The sequence below is a fragment of the Lithobates pipiens genome, unplaced genomic scaffold, assembly GCF_037356315.1.
Source record: "Lithobates pipiens isolate NorthernLeopardFrog02 unplaced genomic scaffold, aLitPip1_a1.2 Scaffold_27, whole genome shotgun sequence".
NCBI lineage: Eukaryota > Metazoa > Chordata > Amphibia > Anura > Ranidae > Lithobates > Lithobates pipiens.
The window spans coordinates 225,427,281-225,446,516 of record NW_027507788.1 but is presented as its reverse complement, the minus strand read 5'-3'; the positions used below and the strand labels follow the sequence as shown (position 1 = coordinate 225,446,516).

The window sequence follows — 19,236 nt, the reverse complement described above, 5'->3', positions numbered from 1 at the left end:
TTATTATTAATTATTTTAACCCCTTCAATACCGGGCACTTATACCCCCCCCCCCCCCCCCCCTCCTGCCCAGACCAATTTTCAACTTCCAGCGCTGTCGCAGTTTGAATGACAATTGCACCGTCATGTGACACTGTACACACATGACATTATCATTTTCTTCACGCAGAGATTTTTTTGGTGGTATTTAATCACTGCTGTTTTTGTTTTTTAGTTTTAAAAAAAAATGGAAAAAGAACAAAAATTTCGAAAAAAATAAAAGTTTTCTGTCATAAAAGTTTGTAAATAAGTAATTTTTCTCCTTCAGTGATGGGGCGACACTGAAGGGCGCCGATGAGGGGGCACTAATATGCAGCACTGATAAGTGACACTAATATGCAGCACTGATGGGCACTGATAGGTGGTACTGATGGGAAGACACTGATAGGTGGCAATGATGGGTGGCACTGATAGGCAGGCACTGATAGGTGGCAATGATAGGTGGCACTGCTAGGCCACACTTATGGGCAATGATAGGTGGCACTGATGGGTAATGATGGGTAGCACTGATGGGTGACACTGATAAGAACTGATGGGCACTAATAGGCAGCAGTTATGGGCAATGATAGGCGTTACTGATGGGCGCTAATTGGCGGCACTGATGGGCAATGATGGGTGGCACTGATAGGCAGTGATTGGTGTCACTGACGGGCACTGTTGGGGCAGCACTGATGATCAGTGCTCTGATTACCTATACAGGTTTCCCCTGTGAGGAGATGCCGCTGATCGGCTCTCCTCACCGCTCACTCTGTCAGTGTGAGGCGAGGGGAACCGATAAATGGCACTTCCTTGTATACATGTGATCAGCTGTGATGGGATTTGCCAAGATCGGGGGTCACACCGTGTCCCAGGAACATGGCACACCTGCGTTCGCCGCACCGTACTTCCCCCGCAGGAGCGCGATTTTGGCTAAAATGGGCTCCGTCATATGACGTTGTCACAGAACAAGAGCCACACCGCTCCTCCGTCATTTTACTATACGGTGGGAAGTGGTTAGAAAAGACACCCTTATTCACCTCTGTAGTTATGGGCATTGTGGAGAAATGAATCTTCAAAGTTCACAACAGAAGCAATTAAATCCGGGCTCTTTTCTCCTATTGTCTGGCAGCAGGATTTTGACAGGCTGTCAGCCCTCTAATGAAAACAAACAGTAGACACTACAAACGGTTGAATGAAGGACTGGAATCCGACTTCAGAGTCTCTGTTGTGACCTTTAAAGATGAAGTACTTCACGGAACACGCAGCTATAGAGGTAAGTGATAGCTTACAAGGATATGAAAATACTTTACTGTTCATGGTCTAAACACAGGTGCGTCCAAAGGTAGTGATGTGCCTCTAAGAACAAAGATCGGAACTGTTCAGGTTGTGGTATTGCCCGTAGATGGTCTTGCCCAGGCCGCAAAATAGTCCAGCACCGGCCCCGCCACATTGGTATCATCAAAGTCTTTCAGGAATGCTTTTGATCTAATGCTGATGCAACTTCAAAGTCGCATCCAAGTTGCAAGCAAATCGCACTACAGAGTAGCACTGGAAATCACATGACAATTGGGTTGCAGCAGTGCGATCCGAGCCTTAAAGCTTTAGTACAAGAACATCTGTCTATAGAAGGTCCCACAGGTAACAGTGCATGTCAGAGCACAAACCAAGCCATGAAGACCAAGGAATTGTCTGTAGACCTCCGAGACAGGATTGTATGGAGGCACAGATCGGGGGAAGGGTACAGAAACATTTCTGCAGCATTGAAGGTCCCGATGAGCACAGTGGTCTCCATCATCTGTAAATGGAAGATGTTTGGAACCACCAGGACTCTTCCTAGAGCGGGCCGCCCGGCCAAACTGAGCAATCGGGGGAGAAGGGCCTTAGTCTGGGAGGTAACCAAGAACCCGAATGTCACTCTGACAGAGCTCCAACGTTTCTCTGTGGAGAGAAGAGAACCTTCCAGAAGAACAACCATCTCTGCAGCACTCCACCAATCAGGCCTGTATGGTAGAGGGGCCAGACAGAAGCCACTCATCGGTAAAAGGCAAATGACAGCCCACCTGGAGTTTGCCAAAAAGCACCTGAAGGACTCTCAGACCATGAGAAACAAAATTCTCTGGTCTGATAAAACAAAGATTGAACTCTTTGGCACGAATGGCAAGCGTCATGTTAGGAGGCACCGCTCATCACCTGGCCAACACCATCCCTACTGTGAAGCATGGTGGTGGCAGCATCATGCTGTGGGGATGTTTTTCAGTGGCAGGAAATGGGAGACTAGTCAGGATGGAGGAAAAGATGAATGCAGCAATATACAGAGACATCCTTGATGAAAACCTGCTCCAGAGCACTCTGGACCTCAGACTGGGGTGAAGGTTCATCTTCCAACAGGACAACGACCCTAAGCACACAGCCACAATAAAGGAGTGGCTACGGGACAACTCTGTGAATGTCCTTGAGTGGCCCAACCAGAGCCCAGAGCTGAATGAACATCTCTGAGAGATCTGAAAAATGGCTGTGCACCGACGCTCCCCATCCAACCTGATGGAGGATCTTGAGAGGTCCTACAAAGAAGAATGGGAAAAACTGCCCGAAAATAGGTATTGTAGAATTTTGAGGAAAATAATTCATTTAATCCATTTTGGAATATGGCTGTAACATAATAAAGTGTGGAAAAAGTGAAGCGCTGTGAATTCTTTCCAGATTCAACGTACTTCACCAAAAATAGCAACATTTTGCCAAAATCTTTCAATTTTTTTGCAAAAATTTTAAAAACCATAGAAAACTTCCCATTTCACCCATTCCCAGTCATTACCCAAGTATCGGATTCAGCGTTGCATTAGGCGGAACATTTAATCTCAGCGGGTAAGTGCAGGAAATATTCACAGCAAAATCTTCTCGCGTTTGAAGTGGAGTCGTGACGGCGAAAATATTCAGCGTGTTCCGGTACGTGACATGGGTCGTATTTAGCTGTGGAGAAATCAAGAGTAAGATAGAATATAAATATATATATATATATTATACACATTTTTTTTCTGTTTGTTAGAAATTCTTTAAAAAAGCACTTTTTTTTTTTTTAAGCTCATCTTTCAGTTTAAATCAGCTAAATACATTTCAGGGGCATCAAAGCACCAAACCTGTTCAAAGTCTTGCAGTTCAATTTCTTTAGAAAGAAGCCACAGCCTGAATAGAAAAGCCCGTCCCCTGCCAGTAGGCATGTGCAGAACTAAAAAATTTGTATTTGTTTTCGGAATTTGCTTTGTTTATTTGAATCGATTTGAATTTTCCAAATTCGCTCGAATTGAGTTCAGTTCAGGCAAATTCGGAAAATTCAAACTGATTCAAATTTGAATTCGAACTGAATTCCATTTGAATTGCATTTGAATAGCATTCAAATCGAATTCCATTCAAAATCAAAAATGTATTTGATTTGAAATTCTAATTTTGGAAGATGGTTATATTTTTTATATTCCATTGAATTCTATTATTTTTTCTATTCTATTTTTTTTCTGGTCTATTCTTTTATATTCTATCATTTGAATTTCAGGAGAAGGTTATATTCTTTTCCATTTTATTTTTTCTATTCCATATTTTCTTCTACTCTTTTCTTTACTATTGTATTCAAATTCTAATTTATTCTATTTGAAATTTCAAAAGATGGTTATAGTCTTTCTATTTTAGTCTAATCTATTTTTTATTCTATTCCTTTCATTTCTATTCTATTTTGTTCTGTTTTACTCTTTATTCTTTTCTATTCTATTCTTTTCTATTCTATCTTTTTATTTTCTTGCAGAACAGTAACCTAGTCCTTTAGCTGCCTCAGGGGCAACAGCCCCCCCCCACGGGGGGGGGGGGGGGGGGGGGGGCTGGGAACTCTTTCCTGGGGAAAAAAAATCCCTCCGGGACTATATCAGCTGCACAGCCACTTTCTGGGTGCACCTTCTCAGGGATTGGCTAGGTCTCCTTCAAGCTTCCTCCAGTTTCCGCTCAATGAGAAAAGCAATACTTCTCCAGACCAGATCCCTTGAAGAAAGCTTGTAGTCAGATCCAGGCTGCTTCTACGTTCCAGCATTGCAGCTCCCAAAACCTTGCAGAACAGCAACCTAGTCCTTTAGCTGCCTCAGGGGCAACAGCCCCCCCCCCCCCCCCACCCCCGGGCAGGGAAAAGACAATCTCTCCAGGGCTTCGGACTATATCAGCCGCCCAGCCGCTTTCTGGGTGCACCTTCTCAGCGATTGGCTAGGCCCTGATCAATATTTAGGCTGGCTATTTGAATTCTCCCTCCCATATGCCGCGTACACATGATCAGAGCTTTCGTTGGAAAAATCTTGGATGGTTTTTCTGACGGAATTCCGCTTGGCTTGCACACACACGGGTCACACAAAATTTCTCAGAACTTTCGACCGTCAAGAACGCGGTGATGTACAACACTACGACGAGCCAGGAAAATGAAGTTCAATGCTTCCGAGCATGCGTCGGATTGTTTCCGAGCATGCGTAAGAATTTTGCACATCGGAATTGCTACAGACGATCAGAATTTCCGATCTGAACTTTTTCCATCGGAAAAATAGAGAACCTGCTCTCAATCATTTGCTGGTGGAAATTCCACCAGCAAAAGTCCGATGGAGCGTACACATAGTCGCATTTTCCAACCAAAAGCTCTCATCGGACTTTTGCTGGCGGGATTTCCGATCGTGTGTACGGGGCTTAAGATGTAGAAGCGTCTTCTAGAGGCAGGAGGAAGCAATCAACCTGTGAAACCCTGAACAGACCAAACCAAACAATCTCCGCTCCCTTGATTACGGAAGGAGCCAAAAAAGTAGATTTACCTACCAACCCAACTAGGAAGGTGCTACATCTTTATACCTCCCCTGTGCCAATGGTCTCCTATAATACATAGCCGAGCCGTGTAGCTGAGACTTACTTCCACAATATCACCGCAGTCGTTGTTCATCAAAGGTCGGTGGAAAGTCATCTGCGCCGTGCCGTTCACAATCTCTCTATCAGCCAAGCACGAGGAACTTTGCAGACTTATACTCGAGGTGGTATAACCATTTCTTTCCAGCAAACATTTGGATATGAATACATGAAGCTTTCCTCCATTGCAATCAACTGTTGGAGCTGGATTTTCTGATAAAACAAAACAAAAAAACAAAACAAAAATAAAAAACAAATTAACATTTTTTGCTAGAAATGACGGTAAACCCTGCAAGAAAATATATATTTCTAAAAGCAGAGACCCTGGAGAATAAAATGGTTGCACTTAAAATTGTACTTAAAATAAAATGGTTGCAATTTTTTATGTCACATTATATTTGCACAGCTATTTATCAGACGCATATTTTTGGGGAAAAATACAGTAAAATTAATTTTAGTGACAACAAACACAATGTTTTACACAATTGTTGGTAAAATAAAAAGGATTTTGTTGCGTTGAGTAAATAGATAGCGAAGATGTCAAGTCTCAAAATTTTGCCAAAAAAAAAAAAAAAAAACATTGTGACCCAAAATTCCCCACTGGCAACACTTTAAAAGCCTTTACAGGTTTTCACTTTAGAATTTAATGTAAATGATGGCGGTACAATTATTGCTCTCAGTCCGACATTTGCGGTGATCAATATTTATATACCTGTACTCGCCCTACACTGCCTGTTTTAAAAGGGTTGTGTAGGGGGGGGGGGGGGGGGGGGTGCTTTAAAATATTTTTTTCAACTTTTTTTTTTTATATAATCTTTATACTTTTTTATTTTAATTGTTTTACTTAACCACTTCAATAGCGGGCACTTTCACCCCCTTTCTGCCCACCCAGGCCAATTTTCAGTGTTTGCCCGTTTAGGCTCTGAGAAAAGGGGTTATCCCCTGAAACGCGTCAGATTTTTGGGGGCATCGCTTGTCGATGTTCGGAAAAGTTGACCCTTCTTTATTGATTATGCCTTCTATCAATACTTGTTTATGAGTATATATTTTGCTACGTGTTCTATTGAATAAAGCTGTATTAGTGGTAATGCACTAGGTCGGTGCGCCCTCCTTTTCTTTCTTTTTTTTTTCTTTTTTGTTTCATTTTTCGGTGCTGTCACACTTTGAATACAATGTTGTGCCCAAATTAAATTTTTATCATTTTTTTGGAGACAGATGGAGCTTTCTTCTGGTGGTTTTTAACCACACCGCCCGGTCTATAGCAGAATGACGGCTGGGGCGGTGGCTTTCCTGTTCTGACTGGAACGTCATATGACGGTCTTCAAAATATGCTGCTCGTGTGCCTGAAGGGGGCGCACAGCCAGCACGGTGATCAGTAGGGTGGGGTATGGCTCGGGCACACCGAAACGCCGATCACGGTTAAGAGCCTATGACATAGGCTCTTTACTGTGTAATCAGCTCAGCTGTACCCAATCATAGCGTAACTAGGAAGTGCCGGTTGTCTCCAGTTCTCTCCGCACACTGACAGTGAGGAGAGGACAGCCAACATGTGGCTTTCCTGACAGGGGGATCTGCACTGATATATTCAATGCAATGATTATCACTGCAGCCCCATCAACAATGTCCACCAGTGCCCACCTGTGATGCCCATCAGTGCTGCCTTTCAGTGGCCATCAGTGATACTTGTCAGTGCCTCTTCATTAGTCGTGCCTACCAGTGTCGTCTATCAGTGCCACCTATCCGTACACATCAATGTCGCCCATCAGTGCCCATTAGTGCTGCATATTAGTGCCTCCTCATCAGTGCCCATCAGTACTGCATATTGGTGCCTCCTGATCAATACCACCTATCAGTGCCCATTAGTGCTGCATATTGGTGCCTCCTCATCAATACAGTCTATCAGTGCCCATTAGTGCCATATATTGGTGCCTCCTCATCAATATTGCCTAGCAGTGCCGTATATTGGTGCCTCCTAATCAATCCCACCTATCAGTGCCCATTAGTGCCGTATATTGGTGCCTCCTCATCAATACTTCCTATCAGTGCCTTATATTGGTGCCTCCTCATCAATACTTCCTATCAGTGCCCATTAGTGCCGTATATTGGTGCCTCCTCATCAATACCACCTATCAGTGCCCATTAGTGCCGTATATTGGTGCCTCCTCATCAATACTTCCTATCAGTGCCCATTAGTGCCTTATATTGGTGCCTCCTAATCAATACCACCTATCAGTGCCCATTAGTGCCTCCTCATCAATACCACCTATCAGTGCCCATTAGTGCCGTATATTGGTGCCTCCTCATCAATACCACCTATCAGTGCCCATTAGTGCCGTATATTGGTGCCTCCTCATCAATACCACCTATCAGTGCCCATTAGTGCCTTATATTGGTGCCTCCTAATCAATACCACCTATCAGTGCCCATTAGTGCCTCCTCATCAATACCACCTATCAGTGCCCATTAGTGCCGTATATTGGTGCCTCCTCATCAATACCACCTATCAGTGCCCATTAGTGCCGTATATTGGTGCCTCCTCATCAATACCACCTATCAGTGCCCATTAGTGCCGTATATTGGTGCCTCCTCATCAATACCACCTATCAGTGCCCATTAGTGCCGTATGTTGGTGCCTCCTCATCAATACCACCTATCAGTGCCCATTAGTGCCGTATGTTGGTGCCTCCTCATCAATACTTCCTATCAGTGCCTCCTCATCAATACCACCTATCAGTGCCCATTAGTGCTGTATATCAGTAACGCCTATCAGTGCAGCCTCATCAGTGAAGGAGAATAATTACTTATTTAGAAACTTTTATAACAGAAACAAAGAAAAACGTTATTTTTTTCCAAATTTTCTGTCTTTTTTCATTTGTTTAGCAAAAAAAAAAAAAAAAACCCCAGTGGTGAGCAACCCCTTCAATACCGGGCACTTTCACCCCCTTCCTGCCCAGACCAATATTCAGCTTTCACAGCCGCCACACTTTGAATGACAATTACGCTGTCATGCAACACTGGAAACTATTTGACATTTTAATTTTTTTTTTATTTTTTTTTTAGACAGACAGAGCTTTCTTTTGCTGGTATTTAATCACCGCTGGGTTTGTTTTTTATTATTTTCTAAATAAAAGAAAAAAGGCAGAAAAAATTAAAATAAAAAAGGTTTTCTTAGCTTCTGTTATAACATTTTGTAAATGAGTAATTTTTCCTCCTTCACTGATATGCGCTGATGATGCTGCCCTGATGGGCACTGATTAAGTGTCATTGATGGGGCTGCAATGATAGGTGGCACTGATTGGCAGCACTGTTGGGGCTACACTGATGATCAGTGCCCTGGTTATCGCTGTAGATGTCCCCTGTGTGGATTTGTACACCATCGGCTCTCCTCTCCACATGCGCTATCATGCATGACTTGAGGAATTACCGATAACCTGGAAATCCATTATACACTGTGATCAGCTCTGTGATTGGCGCTCTACCATGATCTGTGTTCCAAGGACACAGTGATCACAGATGCCTGCCGATGCATGCCACAGGGGTGGCGCGCGAGAAGCACGATCACGGAAGGATATGATATGACGTCCTCCCAGCAATGGAAGGAGCCAGGCCTTCTCATCCAACATCAGTGCCTGACCTCACAAATGCTCTTCTAGAAGAATGAAGATACATTCCCATAGACACCCTCCTAAACCTTGTGGACGGCCTTCCCAGAAGAGGTGAAGCTGTTATAGCGGTAAAGGGCTAACTCAATATTGAACCCTCCGGACTAAGACTGGGATGCCATTAAAGTTCATGTGCGAGTAAAGGCAAGCGTCCCAATACTTTTGGTAATATAGTGTATATTATAATGCGTGTAAGATTTTAGATTTGTGCTCATTATACAGCCATTCATATACTGTAGAGTATGTAGGAAGGTGAAGTGTCATTATGGATTATAACACACTATACCTGTATAGTGGTAGATGGTGGAATTACACTGGCAGGCGGTGCCGCTGCTATCACAATACTCATCACCGGCGCAGGTTCCATTTGTACAGATTACAGATGCTGAAGATACAGAAAAGGGAATACAATTGATTATCTGGGATATATTACATGATTTAAATATTGATTGGTATTCTGGTGTTGGCAGCAATGGAAAACTGAGAACCAATGTTTAGTATAAAAGTATTAGTGACCTACATACAGTATATACAGTACTAACATTATATACATGCCTGCCTCCATATGACAGCACTGAGCCAATCACAATATCCAATCTTACACACCTCCCCCCCCCCCCCGCCCCATACCCCTCCACCATACCCATATCATTGGTATGGACCCACTCAGATTCCCTGTGCACAGAGGAGACCCCCAAAGATCTCAGTGATCAGCCGTGACCCGTGGCTCAACATACTAACCAATCAGAGTGGTGATATATACAGGGTGTGTAAGCATTTAAGTGTATATGACATTTATATATGTCTTCCAGAGACACTGGTAAGCAATTGGGACATTCTGCCAAAGTCACTGTCAAAAAAACATGAGGCAACCTGAGTGATACCCTGCCTGGGTCATGGCAACGTCATAGGCCAGCCTACCAGGGACAGGGCAGCCTCATAGGCCAGCCTACCAGGGACAGGGCAGCCTCATAGGCCAGCCTACCAGGGACAGGGCAACCTCATAGGCCAACCTACCAGGGACAGGGCAACATCATAGGCCAGCCTACCATGGACAGGGCAACCTCATAAGCCAGCCTACCATGGACCGAGCAGCCTCATAGGCCAGCCTACCATGGACAGGGCAGCCTCGTAGGCCAGCCTACCATGGACCGGGCAGCCTCCTAGGCCAGCCTACCATGGACAGGGCAGCCTCCTAGGCCAGCCTACCATGGACAGGGCAGCCTCGTAGGCCAGCCTACCATGGACAGGGCAGCCTCGTAGGCCAGCCTACCATGGACAGGGCAGCCTCTTAGGCCAGCCTACCATGGACAGGGCAGCCTCGTAGGCCAGCCTACCATGGACAGGGCAGCCTCTTAGGCCAGCCTACCATGGCCAGGGCAGCCTCATAGCCCAGCCTACCATGGACAGGGAAGCCTCATAGGCCAGCCTACCATGGACAGGGAAGCCTCATAGGCCAGCCCAGAATGGACAGGGCAGCCTCATAGGCCAGCCTACCATGGACAGGGCAGCCTCATAGGCCAGCCCAGAATGGACAGGGCAGCCTCATAGGCCAGCCTACCATGGACAGGGCATCCTCATAGGCCAGCCCAGAATGGACAGGGCAGCCTCATAGGCCAGCCTACCATGGACAGGGCAGCCTCATAGGCCAGCCCAGAATGGACAGGGCAGCCTCATAGGCCAGCCTACCATGGACAGGGCATCCTCATAGGCCAGCCCAGAATGGACAGGGCAGCCTCATAGGCCAGCCTACCATGGACAGGGCAGCCTCATAGGCCAGCCCAGAATGGACAGGGCAGCCTCATAGGCCAGCCCAGAATGGTGAGGCATACAAAGACAAGTGTGTCTTGTCTACAGTCAGGCATGGTGGTGGGGGTGTCATGGTCTGGGGCTGCATGAGTGCTGCCGGCACTGGGGGGCTACAGATCATTGAGGGGACCATGAATGCCAACATGTACTGTGACATACTGAAGCAGAGCATGATCCCCTCCCTTTGGATACTGGGCCGCAGGGCAGTATTCCAACATGATAACCACCCCAAACACACCTCCAACACCACCACTGCCTTGCTAAAGAAGCTGAGGGTAAAGGTGATGGACTGGCCAAGCATGTCTCCAGACCTAAACCCTATTGATGATCTGTGGGGCATCCTCACATGGAAGGTGGAGGAGCGCAAGGTCTCCAACATCCACCAGCTCTGTGATGTCATCATGGGGGAGGGGAAGAGGACTCCAATGGTGACCTGTGAAGCTCTGGTGACCTCCATGCCCAAGAGGGTGAAGGCAGTGCTGGAAAATAATGGCGGCCACACAAAATATTGACACTTTGGGCCCAATTTGGAGATTTTCACTTAGGGGTGTACTGACTTTTGTTGCCAGAGGTTTAGACATTAATGGCTGTGTGTTGAGTTATTTTGAGGGCACAGGAAATTTACACTGTTATACAAGCTGTACACTCACTACTTTACATTGTAGACAAGTGTCATTTCTTCAGTGTTGTCACATGAAAAGAGAGAGAAGAAAAGATTTACACAAATGTGAGGCTTATACTCACTTTTATGAGATACTGTAGCGACCTCATAAGCCAGCCTACCAGGGTCATGGAAAGAATGTGGTCATCGCCATAGATTTGTTAAGGATTTTGTGCTGGGAGGGGTATGGGGAGAGGATGTTGTGTTGGAGGAGTATTTGGGTGTGGGGGGGGGGATTGTGCTGAAAGGAGGATTTTATAGTAGGGAGAAAAAGGATTTGTTCTGGGGGGGGGGGGGGGGGGTATGGTGGGAGGGGGGAGGGGGGAGTATTTGTGCTGAGGGGATTTTTTAGGGGGGGGGGGGGGTTGTGCTGGGAGGGGGAATTTTTGTTTTTCTGAGGGGTTGTTTTGGTCAGGGTATTTGTGATCAGGAGGATGTGAATTTGTGCTGGGAGGAGGAATTTGAGGAGAGAGGTAATTTGTTGTGCTTGTTGATGGAATTGGGGGGGGGGGTACTTGGAGGAAGTGGGTGATTTAGCATTTTTGTTTGGGAAGAAATTTGGCTTTCAGGGGGAATTTGTGCTTGGGGGTGCAGAGCATGTAGATTTGTGTTTTATGGGTTTTTTTTTGGGGGGGGGGGGGGTTGTAGCTGAGAGGGGAAAGTAAATGAACATATTGCTTGCTGACTCCTGGACTCTCTTCATTTTGTGCTCCTGACCACTGAGCTCTGTGCATTATACACCTGGCCCTTGAAGGTTACACATGCTTAACCCCTGCATTTTGTGCACTCCTGACCCCTGCGTTCTTTGTGTTATGCACACCTCAACCCTGCCCTCTTTGTGTTATATACACCTGACCCCTGCACTGTGTGTGTGTTATGTACACCTGACCCCTGCACTGTGTGTGTTATATACACCTGACCCCTGCACTGTGTGTGTTATGTACACCTGACCCCTGCACTGTGTGTGTTATATACACCTGACCCCTGCACTGTGTGTGTTATGTACACCTGACCCCTGCACTGTGTGTGTTATGTACACCTGACCCCTGCACTCTTTGCATTGCATACTCCCAGCAGGTGTGGGCTAATAACCTGTTCCTTGCTATTTTGACTCTCCAGGTAAATCGCTTAGAGGACTGGGTGGGAGTCATGCTAAGAACTAGAGGGGAGTGATCCGAGTCCTTGACTATTTTTAATGAAGTTCTAATTTGACCTCTGTCCGTATTCTGTCTGAAGAAAAGCATTTATTTATTGCAAGTTGTTTATTAAAAAAAAATGAAGGTGCTGAGGTTTATGCATGTCTGTGAAACTCTCACTCGTGGAACAGCAACAACGAGCATATTATATGGGTACATGAAGGTTTGGGTTTTATGTATCCGGGCCTCTTAGAGCTCCTCCCGCTTTTAATGCAATTTGACCGAACCGCCGCAATTTGGGTACGAGCGTCGCATTAGGTGCCCCAAATCTTTTACAATAGTAGCAGCGCCCCAAGGCTCTAACCCTCCCATATTGTGAAGTAAAAAATATTCTGGGTACAGTTACATTTTTACACTTTATTTATATCAATTTGAATATAAAAATGATAAGATGATCTAAGTTGTGCACCGTCTAATGTGTCGGGGTACAGCACCGCAACCACAGGAAACAAATTCAAAGTGTCATCATCCCCATTACATGGAATTGCTGTTACACAACAGATTTCATACAAAACAGAGGTTACCGGGACTTACTTGTGTTTGTAGAGACGATAGGTAGGTTACCCTCAGTGCAATTCTGTAATCAAACACATCATATATGAAAAGAATGCATAAGAGTATTGTACTTTTTACATAAACTTTCATGACCATTACATAGAATTAGTGGACACCTGACCATCCCGCCAACCTTTTACACTTTCATCAGTATGTATTCTTTGTGTGAATTAGAAACACTGTCAAATAAAATGTTATACTCATACACACACGGGTGTATTGAATGCCACTATTCTCTCTGAACCAGCCCAGTGGGAGTGGTCTCCCACTGTGCATTCTGGGGGGTGGTGTTTAAGGTAAGGATGCCATGTGGTTCGGGGTTCCATCTTTTCTTTTCTGTCTGTTCGGTTCTGGTGGCCCTCCTGGCCTGGGGTGCGGAATCATGCATCCCGAGTCTCGGGGGCCGGCTGGCCCGAGGCAAGGCAACTGCAGGGACAGGCCCGTGTGGATTTCGGGGGCCTACTGATCCAAGGGTGGTCCGGTGCCGTCTCATCTGGAGGGAGAGGCCCAGCAACTGAAGAACCCCAGGGGAGGACTCTTTCAGGAGAAGGCCGTGCGCAAGGCTTGCTTCTCTGAAGGAGCCTGGAGGCTTAGTTGAAGGAAGCAACCTGGATCAACACTCATACGGTACCACCGGATCGGCTGAGTGCAGGGGCAGACTGACAACTCATGGGGCGCCCGGGCAATAGGAGATTATGGGGCCCTCGGGCAATAGGAGATTATGGGCCCCCCCCAGGGCCGTCTTTAAGGCAGGGCAAAAGGGGCAGCTGCCCTGGGCCCTGTCATTGTTGTGGGGCCCAAAGCAGCTGCCTCATACTTGCCAATTATCCCAGTTTACATCCCTTGTCCCTTGGAAGTTTTAGTCCTGTGCTGTGTCCCGATATCTCAGTTTGAAGTGCTGCTACTAATGCTGCCCAGCTCTGCCCTATTGTGGTGTACAGATGACTCACCTGCAGACCCTGCGTTTACATGTAAATACTGGCATTCATATGTAAATAGCTGAGGCCAACTACATTGATATGTAAATGAAGGCAGCATTCATAGGTATATCATGCCCCCCTCCAGTGAGGAGAAGATGTGCTGTAACCTATAGCAACCAGTGAGCAGTATTACTGTACAGGAATCTCTAGCAGCCAATCAATAAGCAGAAATGTGCTGTAACCTCTAGCAACTAATCAGTGAGCCTTAAAGAGGGATTCCGCCCCAAAAAAAAATATTAAAAGCCAGCAGCTATAAATACTACAGCTGCTGACTTTTAATAAATGGACACTCACCTGTCCCGGGTTCCAGCGATGCCGATCGATCGCTCGGCCCTCGGCTGCTGCCGCCGCCATTCGAGGTGAGGGAATCAGGAAGTAAAGCGAATCGGCTTCACTTCCCGGTTCCCTACTGCGCATGCGCGAGCCGCGCAATAGGAAATCTCCGCGCTGTCACTGGGACCCGTGTGTGTCCCAGCAGACAGTGCGGCAGGGCAGGAAATGGCGTAGACTCCCGTGGGAGTCTATGCCCGGAAGTGGGTGTAAATACCTGTCTTTGACAGGTATCTCCACCCCCCTCCCCCCTGAAAGGTGTCAATTGTGACACCGGAGGGGGGGGGGGGGTTCCGATCAGCGGAGGTTCCACTTTAGGGTGGAATCCCGCTTTAAGGAGTGCTGTAACCTCTAGCAACTAATCAGTGAGCCTTAAGGAGTGCTGTAACCTCTAGCAACCAGTCAGTAAGCAGTAATGATATGCTGTAACCTCTGGCAACCAATCGCAATCGCTGCCTGATCTGATACAGTAAACTGATTTTAAGTCTAGCTGCTATTTATTGTATGTCTCAGAGAAGGTGGAGAGCGAAATTGCATGGGGGGAGGGGGGCCCTAAGAAATTTTTTGCCCAGGGTCCAATCAATATTAAAGACGATTGGACGATCAGAGATTATGGGGCCACATAGTATACACACAGACAGTATACACACACATAGTATACACACAGACAGTATACACACACATAGTATACACACAGACAGTATACACACACATAGTATACACACAGACAGTATACACACACATAGTATACACACAGACAGTATACACACACATAGTATACACACAGACAGTATACACACACATAGTATACACACAGACAGTATTTACACACACACACACAGTATACAATCACACAGTATACACACACAGACAGTATACACACACACAGTATACAATCACACAGTATACACAGACATGTTTCTATTGGCTGAGAAGGTACTGGAGAGGTGGGGCAGCTATAATCTCTGGATTTTTAGACCAAAAGGATGTCGGTAAGGGACATTTCAGAGACAGATGTAAAAAAAAAAAACACAGATTTTTACATACTGTCCCTGGTTTTACTGAGGCTGGCAACCCTGATGGGGCCCCCTAGTGGCCTGGGGCCCTCTGGCAGTGCCAGAGGGGCCGAATGGTCAGTCCGCCCCTGGCTGAGAGAACCTGGTACCGTATGATAGCTCTTTAAATTTGTCTGCGTCCCTCAGTAACGCTCAAGTGTACATCACAAGTCTGTGGCTGAGACTTTACCGAGCTTCCCACCAGCTGCTAGACCTAGTGAGAGGAGGTCTATCCGGGGGATGTAAAATCCAGTTGTGAAACGGTCGCTATTATCTGGATTTTTCTCAAAAGACTTCCATTAATTTTCAATCCAAGTACCTGACCTCCCTCCTAACCCTCTACCCTCTATTGAGAGACATAGTTGCCAACTGTCCCAAATTTCCCGGGATTAAGACATTTGTCCCGATTTAATTTTGTCCCGGGAAATGTCCTGGGAAATTCGGTTTGTCCCGTTTTTCACCACCGCCAGCCGCTAGAGGTCCGCGGCCGGCAGAGATACCTTTTTCTATGCCACACCTATAACCGCATGCCCCGTCCCCTAATTATAACACAATTCTGCCTACTGCCAAAAAAGTGTCCCGAAATGTTTTTTTACAATGTTGCCAACTATGGCCATCTACCACGGGAACCCCAAGAAGGAGATGCAAACAAGGAGGTAACAGTAAAACCAAATAAAACCAGCAGCTCCATGTCATGTGCAGTGCCCACCATGTCATGTGCTCTCTTGTACCCAGTGCCTCCCCATGTCATGTGCTGTGCATTGCCCACCATGTTATGTGCTGTGCCCAGTATGTCATTTGCTGTGCATTGCAGTGCCCCCCATGTAATGTGCTGTGCATTGCTCTTCATGTGATGTGCAGTGCCCACTATGTCGTGCTGTGCCTTGCAGTGCCCACCATGTAATGTGATGTGCCATACAGTGCCTGCCATGTCATGTACTGTGCCATGCAGTGCCTACCATGTAATGTGCAGTGCCCACCATGTCATATGATGTGCCACCCAGTGCCCACCATGGCATGTGTCGTGCAGTACCTACAATGGAATGTGCTGTGCAGGGTCCACCATTTAATGTGCTGTGCTCACAATGTAATGTGCTTTTGATAGGCTGTGATAATTTCATGGGGGGGGGGGGCCCTGGGGACCCTGTCAGGAAGGCTGTACAGGTCCATATGATTTCTAACAGCCCTGGGTTGGACCACCCCACCTGCTGCTTTAAGAAGGCATTGAATCCTAGGAGCAACGCCTGCGTTCGCTGTTTTGAACTCTTCGCTCCTCCCATGAACATCCTATTTAAGCCACACTTTTTCACTTCCTGTTTGCCAGATTATTGTATTCTCTCCAGCCGATATCTTGCTCCTTTGTATACCTGCAGCTGCCCTTAGCTACACTATCACTCATTACCAACCTTTGGCTTGTTCCGTGACTACACTTCCGCTTGATTCCTACCTGCAACAACTTGTTACCAACCTTTGGCTTGTTTACTGACTACACTTCCACTTGATCCCTACCTGCAACCATTTGTTACCAGCCTTTGGCTTTTTTACTGACTACGCTTCCGCTTGATAGCAACATGCTATATCTGCTACTGGACCCCGGCGTGGTCACCTCCTGGTGGGGTGATCCTGAGGAAGGTGGCCTGGTCCTAACACGCAGCAAAACCCATCCCCATCAGCAGGAGCTCTGGTGAATACTGGAACACCTTGGTTCCCCTGCCTGCCAGCCTATCTCCTTCCCTTTACTCAGAACCCCTAAACAATTATATATATATATATATATATATATATATATATATATATATATATATATATATATATATATATATATATATATATATATATATATATATATATATATATATATATATATATATATTATTCTAACACCCTAGAGAGTAAAATGGTGGTCGTTGAAATGCTGTCTGTCACACCGTATTTGCACAGCGGACTTACAAGCGCACTTTTTTGGGGAAAAATTATTTATTTAATAAAAAATAAATAAATATGACAACAGTAAAGTTAGCCCAATTTTTTTTTATATTGTGAAAGATAATGTTACGCCGAGTAAATCGATACCCAACATGTCATGCTTCAAAATTGCGCCCGCTCATGGAATGGCGACAAACTTTTACCCTTTAAAATCTCCATAGGCGAAGTTTAAAAAAATTCTACAGGTTGCATGTTTTAAGTTACGGAGGAGGTCTGGGGCTAGAATTATTGCTCTCACTCTACCAATCGCAGCGATACCTCACATGTGTGGTTTGAACAACGCTTTCATATATGCGTTCGCTTCTGCCCGCAAGGTTGGCGGGACAGGGCGCATTTAAAAATTTTATTTTTTCTTATTTTAACTTTTATTTTTTTCACTGTTCTTTAAAAAAAAAAAAAAAAAAAAAATGTGTGTCACTTTTATTCCTATTACAAGGAATGTAAAAATCCCTTGTAATAGAAAAAAAAAGCATGACAGGTCCTCTTGTATATGAGATCTGGGGGGGGGGGTCAGAGAGACCTCACATCTCATATTTACACTAAAATGCAATTTAAAAAAAAATTGTCATTTGAAAATAAATAAAATGTCCCTCTAAGAGCTATGGGCAATGACTTGGAGACAGGTGGGGGGGCGCTATCTTCCCCTCACTCGTCTCCATGTCTGGCCAGGGACAGGTCCAGATCGTCGTCACGGACCCGGCTCCTAACTTTTTTAGCTGGCTCCTAGATTCCAAGCAAATTTGTCAACCCCTGCCTAAACGTGGTTTAGCCGGTCTGTACAGCATAGTTATAATAAGCTGTCATAAATTGCCAATGGCTATCATAAGCAAGAAGAACACCGATGACCTAAGGCCTTTTTGGTGGAGCCGATCATAAATACATAGTTAGAACTTTCCCTATTATGGTGATTCTGTAAGAGCTGCAAATGGCCATCTCAAAGCTAGTTAGAATCAATCTACATTTGGAGTCTGGCTTCATCTAACCGGAAAGTGCCTATTTTCCTAACTAACTTAGTTCTCCAAATACATCAATTCTAATCTGAAAAAAAAATAAAAAATGTTAAGACCAAATACACGACATTACCAAAAGTATTGGGACACCTGCCTTTACAGGCACATGAACTTTAACCACTTTCAGCCCCGGACCAATTTGCTGCTCAAAGACCAGACCCCTTTTTGCGATTCGGCACTGCGTCGCTTTAACTGACAATTGCGCGGTCGTGGCGACGTGGCTCCCAAACAAAATTGACGTCCTTTTTTTCCCACAAATAGAGCTTTCTTTTGGTGGTATTTGATCACCCCTGCGGTTTTTATTTTTTGCGCTATAACCAAAAATAGAGCGACAATTTTGAAAAAAACGCATTATTTTTTACTTTTTGTTATAATAAATATCCCCCAAAAATATATATAAAAAAACATTTTTTTCCCTCAGTTTAGGCCGATACGTATTCTTCTACATATTTTTGGTAAAAAAAAAAATCGCAATAAGCGATTATTGATTGGTTTGCGCAAAAGTTATAGCATTTACAAAATAAGGATAGTTTTATAGCATTTTTATTAATAATTTTTTATTATTTTTTTTTTTTACTAGTAATGGCGGCGATCAGCGATTTTTATTGTGACTGCGACATTGTGGGGGACCCATTGGACATTTTTGGGACCATTGTCATTTATACAGCAATCAGTGCTATACAAATTCAGTGATTCCTGTGTAAATGACACTGGCAGTGAAAGGGTTAACCAGTGGGTGGCAGTGTAGGGGTTAAGTGTTCCTAGGGGTGTGTTACTAACTGTGGGGGGGTTGGGCTTTCATTTAGTGAACACTGATCTCTGCTCCAATCACATGGAGCAGAGATCAGCGTCACTAGTTGCTAGGCAGAATGGAGAAATGTTGTTTACACAGCATTTCCTCCATTCGGCCGCTCCGTGAGACGATCGCGGGGATGCCCGCAGCGATCGAGTCCACGGGTCCCGCGACCGGACTCACGGGGGTCCCGACCAGCGCAGGAGCGTGCCGCCGGCAGCGCGCTCCCGATGGCAGGGCGGCATTGAATATTGGACGTACCTGTACG

General features: G+C 45.5%; 1 protein-coding gene across 3 annotated transcripts in view; it reads right to left on the bottom strand.

Annotated features, from left to right (window-relative positions):
• The window catches only part of LOC143934576 (uncharacterized), a 152,410-nt gene that overhangs the window by 18,409 nt on the left and 114,765 nt on the right, over positions 1-19,236 (bottom strand). For all 3 annotated transcript variants that reach the window (XM_077458317.1, XM_077458314.1, XM_077458316.1), the window contains 4 exons: positions 12,794-12,836; positions 8,880-8,978; positions 4,939-5,144; positions 2,830-2,984 (listed from right to left, as the gene is read on the bottom strand). In XM_077458317.1, the coding sequence (XP_077314443.1) occupies positions 2,830-2,984; positions 4,939-5,144; positions 8,880-8,978; positions 12,794-12,836 (503 nt within the window). The remainder of the gene's footprint in view (positions 1-2,829; positions 2,985-4,938; positions 5,145-8,879; positions 8,979-12,793; positions 12,837-19,236) is intronic.